The sequence below is a fragment of the Microtus ochrogaster genome, unplaced genomic scaffold (assembly GCF_000317375.1).
Source record: "Microtus ochrogaster isolate Prairie Vole_2 unplaced genomic scaffold, MicOch1.0 UNK43, whole genome shotgun sequence".
NCBI classification, from domain to species: domain Eukaryota; kingdom Metazoa; phylum Chordata; class Mammalia; order Rodentia; family Cricetidae; genus Microtus; species Microtus ochrogaster.
Genome location: NW_004949141.1, coordinates 2,476,609 through 2,490,654, shown reverse-complemented (window position 1 = coordinate 2,490,654; position 14,046 = coordinate 2,476,609). Strand labels below are relative to the sequence as shown.

General features: G+C 44.2%; 1 protein-coding gene across 2 annotated transcripts in view; it reads right to left on the bottom strand.

Moving 5' to 3' along the window:
- Positions 1-14,046, bottom strand: part of Vps8 (VPS8, CORVET complex subunit) — a 219,565-nt gene that overhangs the window by 91,861 nt on the left and 113,658 nt on the right. For both annotated transcript variants that reach the window (XM_005368975.3, XM_013354407.2), the window contains 3 exons: positions 13,278-13,376; positions 5,994-6,083; positions 3,227-3,273 (listed from right to left, as the gene is read on the bottom strand). In XM_005368975.3, the coding sequence (XP_005369032.1) occupies positions 3,227-3,273; positions 5,994-6,083; positions 13,278-13,376 (236 nt within the window). The remainder of the gene's footprint in view (positions 1-3,226; positions 3,274-5,993; positions 6,084-13,277; positions 13,377-14,046) is intronic.

The following is a 14,046-nucleotide window of genomic DNA, read 5'->3' as shown; positions in this document are numbered from 1 at the left end:
GCGTGCGCCACCACCGCCCGGCCTGGTTGTTGTTTTTTTAAGACAGACAAAAATCAACAAACTTTTAATCAAGCTAACCAAAGAAGAGAAGATTACTAGTATACCTTCTATCTTCCTGAACTGGCAGGACTAATGTTATAAAAATGGCTATATTGTCAAAAGGACTGCAGATTTTCTGTAATTCCATCAAAACTTCACTGACCTCTTCCAGAACTAGAGGAAATCCTAAAATTCATATGAAAGCAGAAAAGACTAATGAAACCCAAAGCAATCTTACACTGACTGCCAAGATACCACAGTACTGGACCTTGAACTGTGTTGCAGAGCTACAGTGATGTACCAAACAGACCAACAGAACATATTAGAGGACCCAGAAACAAACCTGCACAGGTATGCCCACTTCATTTTTGACAAAGGTGTCAAAAACCATATACTTGGGAAGAAAAAGCCTTCCTATTTAGCAAATGGTGCAAGCAAAAATTGATTTCCACCTGCAGAAAAATAAAATGGGATCCATATCTCTCACCCTGAAAACAATCAATTCAGAGTAGATCAAAGAACTTCATTTAAAAACCAAAACAACAACACTGCAAGAAGAGAATACAGTGAAAACATCTTGATACATAGTATAGCCAGAATTTTTTACATCAAATCAAAAGGGTTCTGTGAACAGCAAAGGAAACCATCAGGGGAGTGAAAAAATAGCCTATAGATGGGCGAAAACCTTTCCCAGCTACACATCAGACAGGAGTCATACTTGGAATGCATACTTTTAAAACTGTAAAGAAAATTAAATGCCAAAAAAAACCCCTGCCAATCAATAAATGTACCAATGAACTAAATAGTTCTCAAAGAACGATATATGGGTAACAAATATTCTTAAGAGTGTTCAACACTCTTAGCCACCAGGGAAAGGCAGACTAAAACCACTTTGAGACCCACTTCATACAAGTCAGGAAGACAGACTCTGGGGGGAAAGGAACTATGGTGGCGCTCTCACCATGTCCAGGATCAGAATGAAATCACCACTGCAGCAAAAACAGCATGGTGCTGCTGTAACAGGCAAAGAATAACAGACACACAAAGAAGGCACAGAATGGGGGGGTCTACATATAAACCCACACAGCTACAGCCCCAATTTTTGACAAAAACATCAAGAATACACATTGAAGAAAAGACACATTGTCAACAAATGATGCTGGAAAGCTGGATGTAGAAGGAGGACACAAGATCCCTCTCAGTCACCCTGAGTAAAAATCAACTCAGAAGACCTTCATGTCAAACCCGACTCTAAGCCTGGCAGTGGAAGAAAGAAGAAAAACACTTAAGAAATAAGAAAAACAGGGTAAGTCAGGGCTTTCTAACCAGGACTCCAGTCACCTGGAGACAGCACCAACAACAGACACACAAACAAACCGAGTAGAGAGACAGCCTCCAGGAAGGGAGATCTCCGCTAGCTATACATCGGACAGATGGGTCATATGGAGACTATGCAGAGAACTCAAAATGAAGAATAAATAGCCAAAAGTAGATGGAAACAGAGAAATGCAAATAAAAATTAAATTGAGATTCTGCCTTGTCCTGGTTAGAAGGGCAATCATCAGGAAACAAGAAACAGCAAATGCGGTTAGGGATGCGGATTCAGGAGAAGCCTCATATGCTGCTGGGGGAGTATAAACTAGTCCTGCACTGTGCATTGTTAAATCAGCACTAAAAATACCCTGGGTGCTGGATAGCTTTATGTCAACTAAAGCTAAAGTCATCTGAGAGGAGGGAACCTCAATTAAGAAAATGCCCTCATAAGATCAGGCAGTGGACAAGTCTGGGGGGCATTTTCCTACTTAGCACTGATGGGGAAGAGCCCAGCTCATTGTGAGCAGTACCATCCCCAGGCAGGCGGTCCTGGGTCCCATAAGAAAGCAGGCTCAAAGTAAAATTTAAGGAAAAGAAAAGAAAAGGGCAGGCTCAGCAAGCCAAGAGGAGCAAACCATTAAACAGCACCCCTCTGTGGCCATCAACTTCTGCCTCCAGGCTCCTGCCCTGCTTGAGTTCCAATCCTGACTTCCTTCAATGATAAACAGTGAGATGAAGTGTTCAGTCAAACAGACCCCTTTCTCTCCAACTTGCTTTTTAGTCAAAGTGTTTCGTTATACCAGTAGAACCCTAACTAAGACACCATGTGACCCAGCTGGGTGTTTACAAAAAACACTGGAAATCAACACATCACAGAGACACTTCACACCAATGTTCACTGTAGGTATTCACAACCGCTATGTGATGAACCAATCCAGGTGTCCATCAACAGAAGAATGGACAAGAAAGCATTTTCAGCACAAAGAACAAGTCACGTCATTTGCAGGAAAATGGATGCAACTGGAGAGCATCATATTAAGCAAATTAAGTCTCAAAGAAAAGCATTGCACGTTTTCCTCTTTTCCTGGGTGCTAGACCAAGACAAATGCATAAGATCATGTACGTACAGATGAAAAGAGAGTAGAGGCAGAACTGTCCTGGGGCCAGAGGAGCTCATGAGAAGGGAAGGAAGCGAGGCATGGGGGCATGCTCACAGTACTTTATGTACTTGTAAATGCTTGATGTGATCCAGCACACAACTCAAGACAGCTGTTTAGGGGATGTTACCCGTCACTATGCTCAGCTCCTAACGTTAGCATTCCACCCGGTCACAGTCGAACTTCAGGGTCTCACATGTGGACCTGATTTGCTCACATATCCATTACTAATTCCATCATCTCCTGGGGTTTGCTTCACTGAGATTTGGTTATTTTTAGAGCAGTAAGTAAAAATTACATGTGAACTGCCCTTCCTACATTACCAGGAAGTTACACAAGCGAAACTGATTGGGTGAGGGTGAATAAATTGACAGATGGGCTGGGAACTAGCTGTTCACCCCATCCACACTGCAGAGTAAGACCTAGGCTGGGGGGACGGAGGGTGGAAAGGGTCCTTCCTGAATAGACAGTCTGCATGTAGAGCTTCGCTAGTAATTCACAACAGTGGGAACTCATCGTGAATGCTTATGTTTGAAGTACGACTTCTCATCTTCTTTTAGAGCACAGGCGATTTATCTGTGTATAATCACTCCTTGTTATATTAAAAATAAAGAGCTAATTTACTGTTTGAATGCCAAGAGCCAGTATCTTAACTCCACTTCTTTCTTCCCACCCTTCCACGTGTGTATTAGGAAAGCCAAAGTTTATTGACATACCTTGGGTCAAGAAGACTCCTCAAAAACTTGAAAAGCAAGACCTGGTTCTGAATAGAAAAAAATAAAAGTACAATTAAATACAGAAGTTCCAAAATCGTGAGATGCTAAAGCACTCTAGACAGCTGCTTCAAAGTGCAGAGGCTGCACCATGGAGCCTGCTCCTAGCATGTGGGAGAACACACAGAGCTTCCCCAGCACGAGGGGCTCCAGCGGCCAGTGCTCGGGCCTTGCTGCTGACAGTGGACCTGGGCTGGAGAGACAGCCTCAGCCTGGCTCACCCGTCCTCTGCCTCTCACAGGGGCTGCTGTGAGACAGATAGCAGTGGGGGGGTGACACTTTGGGGAAATTTAAGGTCCAAGTTAACAATGACCTCCAAGTCCCACTCATCTCTGCAACAGAATCAACTCAACTGTGAAGTGAGCTATCAGTACACCATAAAATCTGGGTCCTGGTTCCAGAATTCACTGGCAACATGACTGTGTGACTCAGTGTTCAGCTTCTTTACATGAAAACCAAACCAAACCGCTCCATGGCTACCATCACCTCCAAACCCCAGCTTATCTTCCTGCCTTTGTCACAGAGTTAAATGAAGTAAAACTCTTATGCCACATATATAGTTGCCAAGTTCTTAAGAAGCCTAAGCAAAAAGGAGGGTTTTTTTTCTGTGTATTCAAATTTCTTCTGTAACAAGCAGGGAACATCTAAAGTAAAAATAATAATAAAAAGTAAAAATAATAGTATTATTTTAAATATGATTTTGAAATATATTTACAGTTAGGGGTGTAGCTCAGAGATAGAATCTGTGCCTAGCATGCACAAAACCTAAGGCTTAATCTCATACTGGAAAAGGGCATGGGTGCATGTTCACATGAGTGTACACACCCACACATTTATTTATGCGTATATACAAGTATAGGGATACACACTCGTTTTTAAAAAAGACTCAGATATAGTCATCAGTCTTCATATCCTGTCTTCTCTATATTGGTTTATTCTATCTTATATTACTTCCTTTGGGTTATAACTTAATATTCTGGCTAATTTTTCATTCCAAGTATTCTGGGAACTATTCTTCAGAAGCAAATTGCACTAAAAGTAAAGGAACTACCTAAGATCTATATGCAGTTTATATGATCACTAAAACTTGGCAATAAAATACAATTTCTTTAAAAGAACAGCGTAGGACTCAACAAACAAACCACAATCAAACAGTTGCCTTTTTCTTACACCCAGCTTTTACCAACTTGACTGACAAATGATATTCACATTTATTATATACACAGTGTTCTGCCTGCACGTATGCCCACATGCCAAAAGAGGGCACCAGATCTCATTACAGATGGTTGTGAGCCACCATATGGTCGCTGGGAATTGAACTCAGGACCTTTGGAAGTGCAGCCAGGGCTTTTAACCTCTGAGCCATCTCTCCAGCCCTTGAGCTACTTTCTGAGAGGACAAATTCATCTGGAACCCATTTCCTCCACTGCCACTGACTTTGTTCTGGTCACCACCACTTTGCCTGGCCCTTTTGCTTTTTAAGACCTTACTGCTCCATTTGTGCTCTTTTCCAAAGTTAATTTTCTGTAAAGAAGGTCTAATGAGACCATCCTTTGCTTAAACCACTGGTCATTCTCCAACACAGAAATATAAGTTTCTTAATATTACAATAAACTCAAGCCACATGCATACTTTCTGGGCTCTATCATCATAACTCACCCCTTCTAAAACACTGCTTCTCACTGCACTGAAGCCGATTCCCCCAGCATGCCTCATGTTTCCTGCAGACTTGCCCAGCCTCTGAACACAAGAGCTGCAGCTTTACTTCCTTCCATACCAGAGCCCTATTAACCAAGAAAGCCTTTCCCAACTCTGTTTGCAGATCAGACACCTGTCCTAGTCCTGGCAGCTCTGGGGCTGTTTTCTCAGCCCTCACCCACCCATCACTCTCCTTGGCCTTGTTTCCATGGCCCCATTAGTGCATTTGTAGCACAGCTCGACAGCATCATGCTACAGTGACATCAGTGTTTCTGTGCTCCTCAGAGCCTAGCACTGAGTCCCGTGGTGCAGTGCAGCCACACAGGTTTAAGTGAATGAGTCCCACTTTCGTCTCCCGTTACTCCCTACTTACTCAACTTTTCGTTTTGTCATTATTCCCGACCACTGCTGCTGCATCGGAGGGCTGTGGATTGTACTTCAAGTCTCTCCTGCTGTCCTATTACCTAGCTCTCTCTTCTGACCCTCAGAAGCCAGCTCCATACTGGTGCTGTCATGGTAAACACTGAGCAACAGCAGGCACTCACCCAGTACATCTCGCAAGCTCCTCAGTGCTCACCATGCATGCAGCCACATCTAGAGAACCTGTCCCCTGAAAAAACTCTAAACGTTAAAACTGGTTCAAGCTGATATGTGCATAAGCCACATGAACCACCAATAGAATAGGATTGTGGGTCCTATAGCCAGAGAAAATGGGAGCATCTTCTATGGGCTAAGATTTCCAGACTAGTGTAGGTTAGAGCTTCAAAGATACTTCTTTAATATCAGCATGTGATATCCAAAATGAACTCAGAGGTTAATACACAGCTGCTCCCACCCCCACAACACATACACAGAACACACACAGCACAGACACCACATACACAGGGCACGCGCACACACCACCACCTCCATAAACCTACTATTATCTGGCAACTATGAATTTAGGCAATAACAACCATTAAGCACCCTCAAACAAAGACGTCCCCTTTCATCATATGCTCACAGTCCCCACCTGTAGCTGTCCAATGACCGCTTCAATCTGTCCAGAAAAGTGAGTAGCAACCAGCTCTGCAGCTTTACAGGGCTTCAGGGACACAAGTTCCTGCAGACAACAGAAAAGACAAGGGGGGTTTTAATGGTACACTTAATGGGCTACACATAGACAGGAGGGTCGGTATTGTTATGAGCTTCTGTAGTGTCCTTTAAGACAACCTGCTAAGGCCTTAATTTAGGGGTCACATTACCAATTAGCAAAGTTAGAAAATCCCATATTGTAAATCAGAATTAGAGTTTTTGGTTTTATTTTATTTTATTTTATTTTATTTTTTGCTACTCTAGGATTTCTGGAGAGTGACTGCTTTATGAAATTCTGGATTCTGGCCATGGGAGCTATGGGTAGACAGAAGAGAGAAAGATCCCCAAGCTCCCTGCAGAGCTTCACATTTTCTTTAGCTAAAATTCTAGCTCCGCCTCTGGTACAGGCTGCATCTCAAGCTGGAAGTCGAACTCAGCAACGTCAAAGAATCTTTCACATGGTGCTAGTTTTAAAGGCATGAAGGGGTCATGGAGAGCAGCAGAGGTTTGGTGCCAAGGTTAGTTCCTGAAGGGGAGGCCAGGAGGCCATTGCTGAAGGTGCAGCTTCAGCTGCAGTGGAGACCCCCATGGACTGGAGATGCCTGGACCATGGGATGACCATCAAGAGCAGTGGTAGTTGTGGAGTGGAGCTGGCCTGAGTTGAGGAGACAAACTGTGTGTACTGTGGATGGCAGAATTGGAGAAGTGGGGCTACCCAAGCCCATTGGAGTTCAGAAGACCTCGTGTGAATCTCTCTCAGAGGTATCAGACATGAAGCATTTTACATTGTTGGATCTGAGTTTTGCTTTGCTCGGATTGTATTTGTGCCCTGGTTCTTCCTTCTTAGATTAAGAAGTATATAACTTATTTTGAATTTTCCAGGTACCCACAGTTAGTAGATTTTGGATTTTTTCAAAAAGAATTTAGACTTTTCAAACTGATAGGGTTGTGTTTTATATTATGATATCAATAATGATACCATGAGATCTCGAATATAAACCAAAAAAGGCAAGTTATTATTTAACCATGATATGTTTGTATGTCAAGTTGACAGGGAGTGAGTGGGCTCATGACAGCTAATCTTGCTTGTCAACTTGAGACGCCCAGGAAGAGAGGACTTGGCACTGTTCTTGAGACGGTTCTCTGGGCATGTCTGTGAGGCATCTTCCTAATTGCTACCTGATGCAGGAGGGCCAAAACACTGTGTGTGGGGCTGGGGAGGCAGGCCTGTGCAGCAGAGGAAGAGAGTCAGTAAGCAGCATTTCTCCATGTTTTCTGTTTGGGTCCCCGGTTCAGGCACCTGCCCGAGCTTCCCCCAGTGACATACCTATGCTGAGAGCCAAATGAAACCTTTCCTTCCCAAGCTACTTCAGGTCAATGTTCTATCAGAGCAATGGAGACCTAACCAGAACAAAGGACAAGGAAAAACTACCCATGCTAGATATAAACCAAATGAATTCATGACAACCAAGGTCACTACAGAAGATACTTGAAGGAATCCTTTGTATTGAAGAGAAAAAGAAGCATCAATGAAGTCATTAAGAATAAAGTGCACTTAGAAAAGTAGGCAAGCAAAAAGCATAGGAAAGTCCCAAACTACAAAAACAACAAAACGAAAGGAATTTGAAATAATTGTTAAACATTAATGGCCTCAACTCTCCAATGAGAAGATGCAGACTACCATATTAGATTAAAACAGGATCCATCTATTTGTATTTCTTGTATTCTGTCTGATCACAAGGGACTAAAACAAGAACTCAATACCAAAGTGAACTCTAGGAAATACAAAAACAAACAAACAAAACCATCATAGAGACTGAACAACACACCAATGAATGATGAATGGTTCATAGAGGTGATCAGAAATTTAAAATTCCAATAGGCCGGCCAGTGGTGGTGCACGCCTTTAATCCCAGCACTTGGGAGGCAGAGGCAGGCGAATCTCTGTGAGTTCGAGACCAGCCTGGTCTACAAGAGCTAGTTCCAGGACAGGCTCCAAAACCACAGAGAAACCCTGTCTCGAAAAACCAAAAAAAAAAAAAAAAAAAAAAAAAAGAAATTTAAAATTCCTAGGATGGAATGATAATGAAAATACAACACACCAAATGTAACTGGATACAATGAAAGCAGTTCTAAAAGGAATGCCTACAGTCACAAATACCTATATTTAAACACCAGAGATCTCTCAAATAATGATGCATTTCAATGTATTAGAAAATAAGAACAAAACAAATCCCAAACCAGTAAGATTAGGACAGGGGAGCTGAAGAGATGGCTCAGTGGTTAGGACCACTTACTTCTCAATCATGAAGACCAGAGTTCGGATGCAAATGGGGCAGTTTACATTTGTCTATACCTCCAGCTCCAAGGGATATGATGCCCTCTTTGGGTCTCTGTACACACATGTGCACATACTATCACATACGTGCATTAATAAAACAAAATTAAAAGATTTTCTAAAACAATAGGGTGGAAGTCAATGGAATGGAAACAAGGAAAACAGATGAAGAATCAATGAAACACAATGTTGCTTCTTTACAAGATTAGCAAACCCAGAGTTAAAACTAACTGAAAGAAAAAGACTCAGATCAATAAAATTAAAGATGAAAATTGAGGGATTACAACACATCAATAAAATGCGGAAGATTGTAAGGGCATGTTCTGAAAACATATTTCAATAAACTGGGACGCTAGAAGAAATAGATAGATGTCTATACATCTAACCTATCAAATTAAACCACGAAGACAGAAACAAATAAAATAAATCTATAACCAACATGCAATCGAAGCAAAAATAAGTCTTCCAACTAAAAAAGTATAGGCCTGGAAGGGGTGGCTGGGAGGTTCTGCAATTCCTTCAAGGACTAACACCAATGCTCTCAAACTACCCCACAAAATAGGAGGAGGAAGGACACTGTTACTCTTGTAGTGAAGGTCAATTCTACCCCAATGTTAGAACCAGATAAAGACACGATACAAACTAGTACTGTCGTCAATATCCCAGATGAACATGAATGCAAAATTTCTCAAACAGTGGGAAATTAATTTCAACACCTGTCAACTTGATCTTAGGTGTGCTAGGGTGGTTCACAATGTCCAAATTCAGGGATGCGACACGCATGAGTCGAGTCAAGGAGAGAAAACGCAGATCATGTAGACACATGCAGAAAGGCTCTACCAAAATACAACAGCATCCCTTCCCGTCATGATAAAAACCTTGGGACAAGAAAGAATAGTAGGAACACATACCTCAGCATAATAAAGGCTTGCTGCAGCTACAGTATACTAAACACGAGAAAAACTGGAAGCCATTTCCATTAAAACACGGAATGACACCAAAGTAGACTCACCCCTATTTGTGGACAGTATGACCTCATATGTAAAAGACTGTAAGACTCTGCCAGAAAATTCTTAGAACTGGTATTTTCCATAAACTAGCAGAATGCAAAATCAACATGAGAAAAAAAAATCAGCAGCTGTCCCTATATACAGCAATGAACAGGCAGAGAGAAATCAGGAATGCAACCCTATTCACTATAGCTAAAAACAAAACAAACATGAAAACTCTTGAAATAAATCCAAGGAAGTGAAAGACTTCTACAGTGAAAGATTTAGAGCACTGAAGAAATTGAAAAAGACGCTGGAAGAGGGACAGACTTTCCATCTTCAGATGACTATTATGGATATAAACATGAAAAAGTTTATATTACCAAATATTATTGTCCTGGCTAGTTTTATGTCAACTCAACACAAGCTAGATTCATCTGGGAAGAAAGAACCTTACTTGAGAAAATGCCTCCATCAGACTGGCCAGTAGACAGGTCTGTGGGGCATTCTCTTGATTGACAGCTCACTGTGTGTGGTGCCACCCCTGCCAGATGGTCTGGGGTGCTCTAAGTAAGCAGGCTGAGCCCAGCTGCACAACATAGCAGAGCAGGTCCTGCACCCTGCCATGTTAGTATCTGAGGGCTATGCTGCCATGGGTATCAAGCCAATCTGATGGCCTGCGCTGCCACATGGGGCCAGGGTGACATCCAAGCACAGACCGCTACTGAGAACCATGTCTAAATTCATGGTCCTACCACAGCTGGGTTCTGTGTTGACATCCATGGCCCATATACTATCAAAAGCCATACACAGGGTCCAGGGTCTGGGGGTGCGACCTGTGGCCATACTGGTGTCTGAGGGCTTTGCTACCACCATGGCCATGACAATCTGGGTGGCCTGTACTGCCACACAGGCCAAGGGGTCAGCCAGGCCCAGACTGCTATAGTGGGACATGTCTGGGTCTGTGGTCCAGCAACAGCCAGGGTCTGGGTTATGTCTGTGACTCCACTGGGGAGTGAGCAGATGCCCTGGATCTGGACAGCCACCTAAGACCATGCTGGTGTTCAAGGGCCTTGCTGCCACCAGGGCCATACTGATCTATAGTGCTATTTTGTTTGTGTTTTAAAAAAATAAAACTTGCCTGAAGATCAGAGTGCAGAGTTAAGCCACTAAAGACCAGGGAGTGGTGGCACACACCTTTAATCCCAGGACTCGGGGAGACAGAGGCAGAGGGATCTGTTAGTTCAAGGCCACGCTGGACTACAGGAGATCTTTTTTTTTTTAATTTATTTATTTATTAAGGATTTCTGCCTCCTTCCTGCCACTGCCTCCCATTTCCCTCCCCCTCCGAGCTGAGGAGATCTTGTACAAAGGTGATCCCAGTACTTGGAATCACTCGCCTTTAATCCCAGCACTAGGGAGATGAAGACAGTAGTGATATGGCTGGGCAGAAAGAGGAATGTAAGGCGGGAGGAGACAGGAGCTCAGTGCAGTCTGAGGACAGGATCGCCCTTTTGGTCTGAGCACTGGTAGAGGAGAGAACTCTCCAGTGGTTGGCTGCTCTGCTTCTCTGATCTCTCAGTTTTCACCACTGAGAGTTTTCTCAGTTTTTATTATTATGACCAACTAAAATTCGTGCTACATTGATCTTGGGGACTTGTGCTGCCACTGGGGCCATGGTGACATCAGGGCCCGAGTTGCTGCCAAGTTGGAGCCATATATCCACTCCAGGGTCAGCCTGGACCACTTGCTCCAGCATAGCTGACTGCTGATTGGGAAAGCATGACTTTGCATCCCTCCTGCTAGTTTTCCCTTTCTATTTTCTCTGTGGGATGTCTATTGGTACAGGTGATGGTACAGGATCCATGTTCCTGCTGCAGCTGGCATCTCTGATGGTGTCCATGGCCTGTGTTACCATAGGGAATAAGAGGAATCCTATGTGTTAAAATCCAAGGGTCATGCTGAGCTGGCCCCGCCCCTCACTAGACACTGCAGCAGAAGATCTGCCCCTACTCCCGCACTTGGGAGAGATGGTCCCACCACTCACCACAGGTATGGGAGAGCTGGCCCTGATGGCATGAGCCCTTAGAGAATGGGCTCTGCCCCTCTCCTGAGAGTGGGAGGGGGCGGTCACAGTGGCCCAGACCAACCAGCTCGGCTACCACCCACATCCCGGGCCTTGGGTCTGTCTCCCCTAGGATTTACTCCATCTATGACCTGCTGGAGTGCATGGAGGGATTGGTCCTGCAGAATGGTAACCGCGGGATATCTGAGAGGAGTTCTGGTGAGGGTCTGGTGACGACGGTGTGCAAGAGGCCTTGAGCCAGACCAGTTACTCATGGCAATGAACATTTTGTGGGTGGGGCTGACTGGACAAAGGGTATATATACTACATGACACACCACAGCTCCAGATGCCACTAGAATGAAGGAGTCGGAAAGATGGAGGAGCGAGGTTGTTTGTTTTGTTTTTACATTAATACTGGAGGACACATGCTGCAAGGGTGAGTGGCATATATGGAGGGACTGGAAGGTGAGAGGGATTGGGGTGCATGATATGAAATTCCCAAAGAATCCATAAAGAATTATGTAAAAAAGAAAAACAGTTACAGTTACTGAGGAAAACTCCGTCATTATCTGCCACTACTTAGCTAGCAAAAGTTAACTTGAAAAGCACCCATTCAAATGGTACAATTTAGTAGGTTTGGCAGCCCCAGCTCTGGTCACCATTTGAGGTAAGCCCCAGCTCCATCTGGTCAGTGGAGGTTAGTGTTGTGCCCAGCCCTAATGAGTAAATCTTTCAGTAGCAGACGGAAGTTAATGCAGAAACCCATAACTGGCTACAGTGCCAAGAACACGTGGTGGAGGCGTGCTCAGTCCTGCATGCTCAGTCCTGCATGGGATGGCTACATTGCCCCCTCCACGGCTCAGGGAATATCTAAGAAGCAGGGGTGGGAAGAATTAAGAGCCGGAGGAAGGGGAGATACGCAGTAAAAAGACATCTTTTGGACATGATACAACCGATGCACTCATGAACTTTCTGCAGCTATGGTCATCTGTACAACAGAGCCCATCACCATTTCATCCTGGAGGAGGGCCCATGAGGACCCATCCCACCCTTAGAGAATATGGGCAATTAGTGGTAGTTGGGGGAGATGGATGTTGTTTTCTTTAGCAGCATAACCATTGCTCCAGCAAATAACCTCTCACCCACACCTGGGCACTCAGTGGGTCGCACACAAAAAGATGTGAAAATTGTGGTGGTTTGAAAGAAAAAGGCCCCCAAATGGAATGCACTATTAGGAGGTGTGGCTTTATTGGAGTAGGTGTGCCTGTGTTGGTGTCACTATGGAGTTGGGTTTTGAGGTCTCACATATGCTCAAGCTCAATGTGGTATTTCCCTCTGTGATTACCATTAATGAATAAAGAAACTGCTTTGGACCTATAGCAGGGCAGAACTTAGCTAGGCAGGGAAAACTAAACTGAATGCTGGGAGAAAGAAGGGCGGTGTCAGAGAGAAGCCATGTAGCTATGCTGGAGACAGACACTGGAACTTTAGTCGGTAAGCCACATGGCAATACACAGGTTAATAGAAATGGGTTAAGTTAATATGTAAGAGTTAGCCAATAAGAAGCTAGAGCTAATGGGCCAAGCAGTGATTTAATTAATATAGTCTCTGTGTGATTACTTCGAGGCTAAGCAGCTGGGAACCAACAAGCGGCCTGTTGTCTCTTCACAACAATAGAAACCCTAACTAAAAGTATGAAGGGGACTTGAGAAGAAGGGTTCTAGTGAGAGGAGGAGCGGAATGAGGAGAAAGAGGCATGAAAATGCTAAAATTCATTATGTAAACACGAAACTGTCAAAAACAGTCCTTAAGGATTTGGAGTGGGTACCTCCATGTGATCCATTGCTTTCTGCCACACAGACTGCTTCTCCTCAGCACTGTGGCCAGGAATAGACAAGATGTTGTGGATATAATTGAAGACTTCTTCCTGTGAGCACAAAACAATGCATTCAGCCCTTCACTCAAGCAGAACTCAAAGACTGTTGCTATCGACAGCAGCCTCCACAAACATCTATTATTAGATGAAAAACCATTTGGGTGTGGAGATAGTTTATAGAAACTGGCATTAAAGAGGAAGAGTGAGTGCAAAAGCCATAGGGTAGCCTCTCTGAAGTTCTAGGTCTATTCCACCTACATCAGGTCTCAATTTGTTAACCTCACTGACAAACTGAACAGTACACTTTTGCTTTTGGTAATGCCCGTCATCTATGCTCCATCTGTACTGATTCCCATTCCACCCACTGATCTCCAGTCTCTGAAGATGTCCTTTTCACCCTGCTTTGGGACCTCCATGTCCACTCCTCCCTGTGCACTCCTCCCTGAGGACTTCTCCCTGTGCACTCCTCCTTGAAAACTCCTCCCTGTGCACTCCTCCTTGAACACTCCTCCCTGAGGACTTCTCCCTGCGCACTCCTCCTTGAACACTCCTCCCTGAGGACTTCTCCCTGCACACTCCTCCTTGAACACTCCTCCCTATGCACACCTCCCCTTGCACTCCTCCCTGAGGACTCCTCCCCTTGCACTCCTCCCTGTGCACTCCTCCCCTTGACTCCTCCCTGAGGACTCCTCCTTGAACACTCCTCCCTGTGCACTCCTCC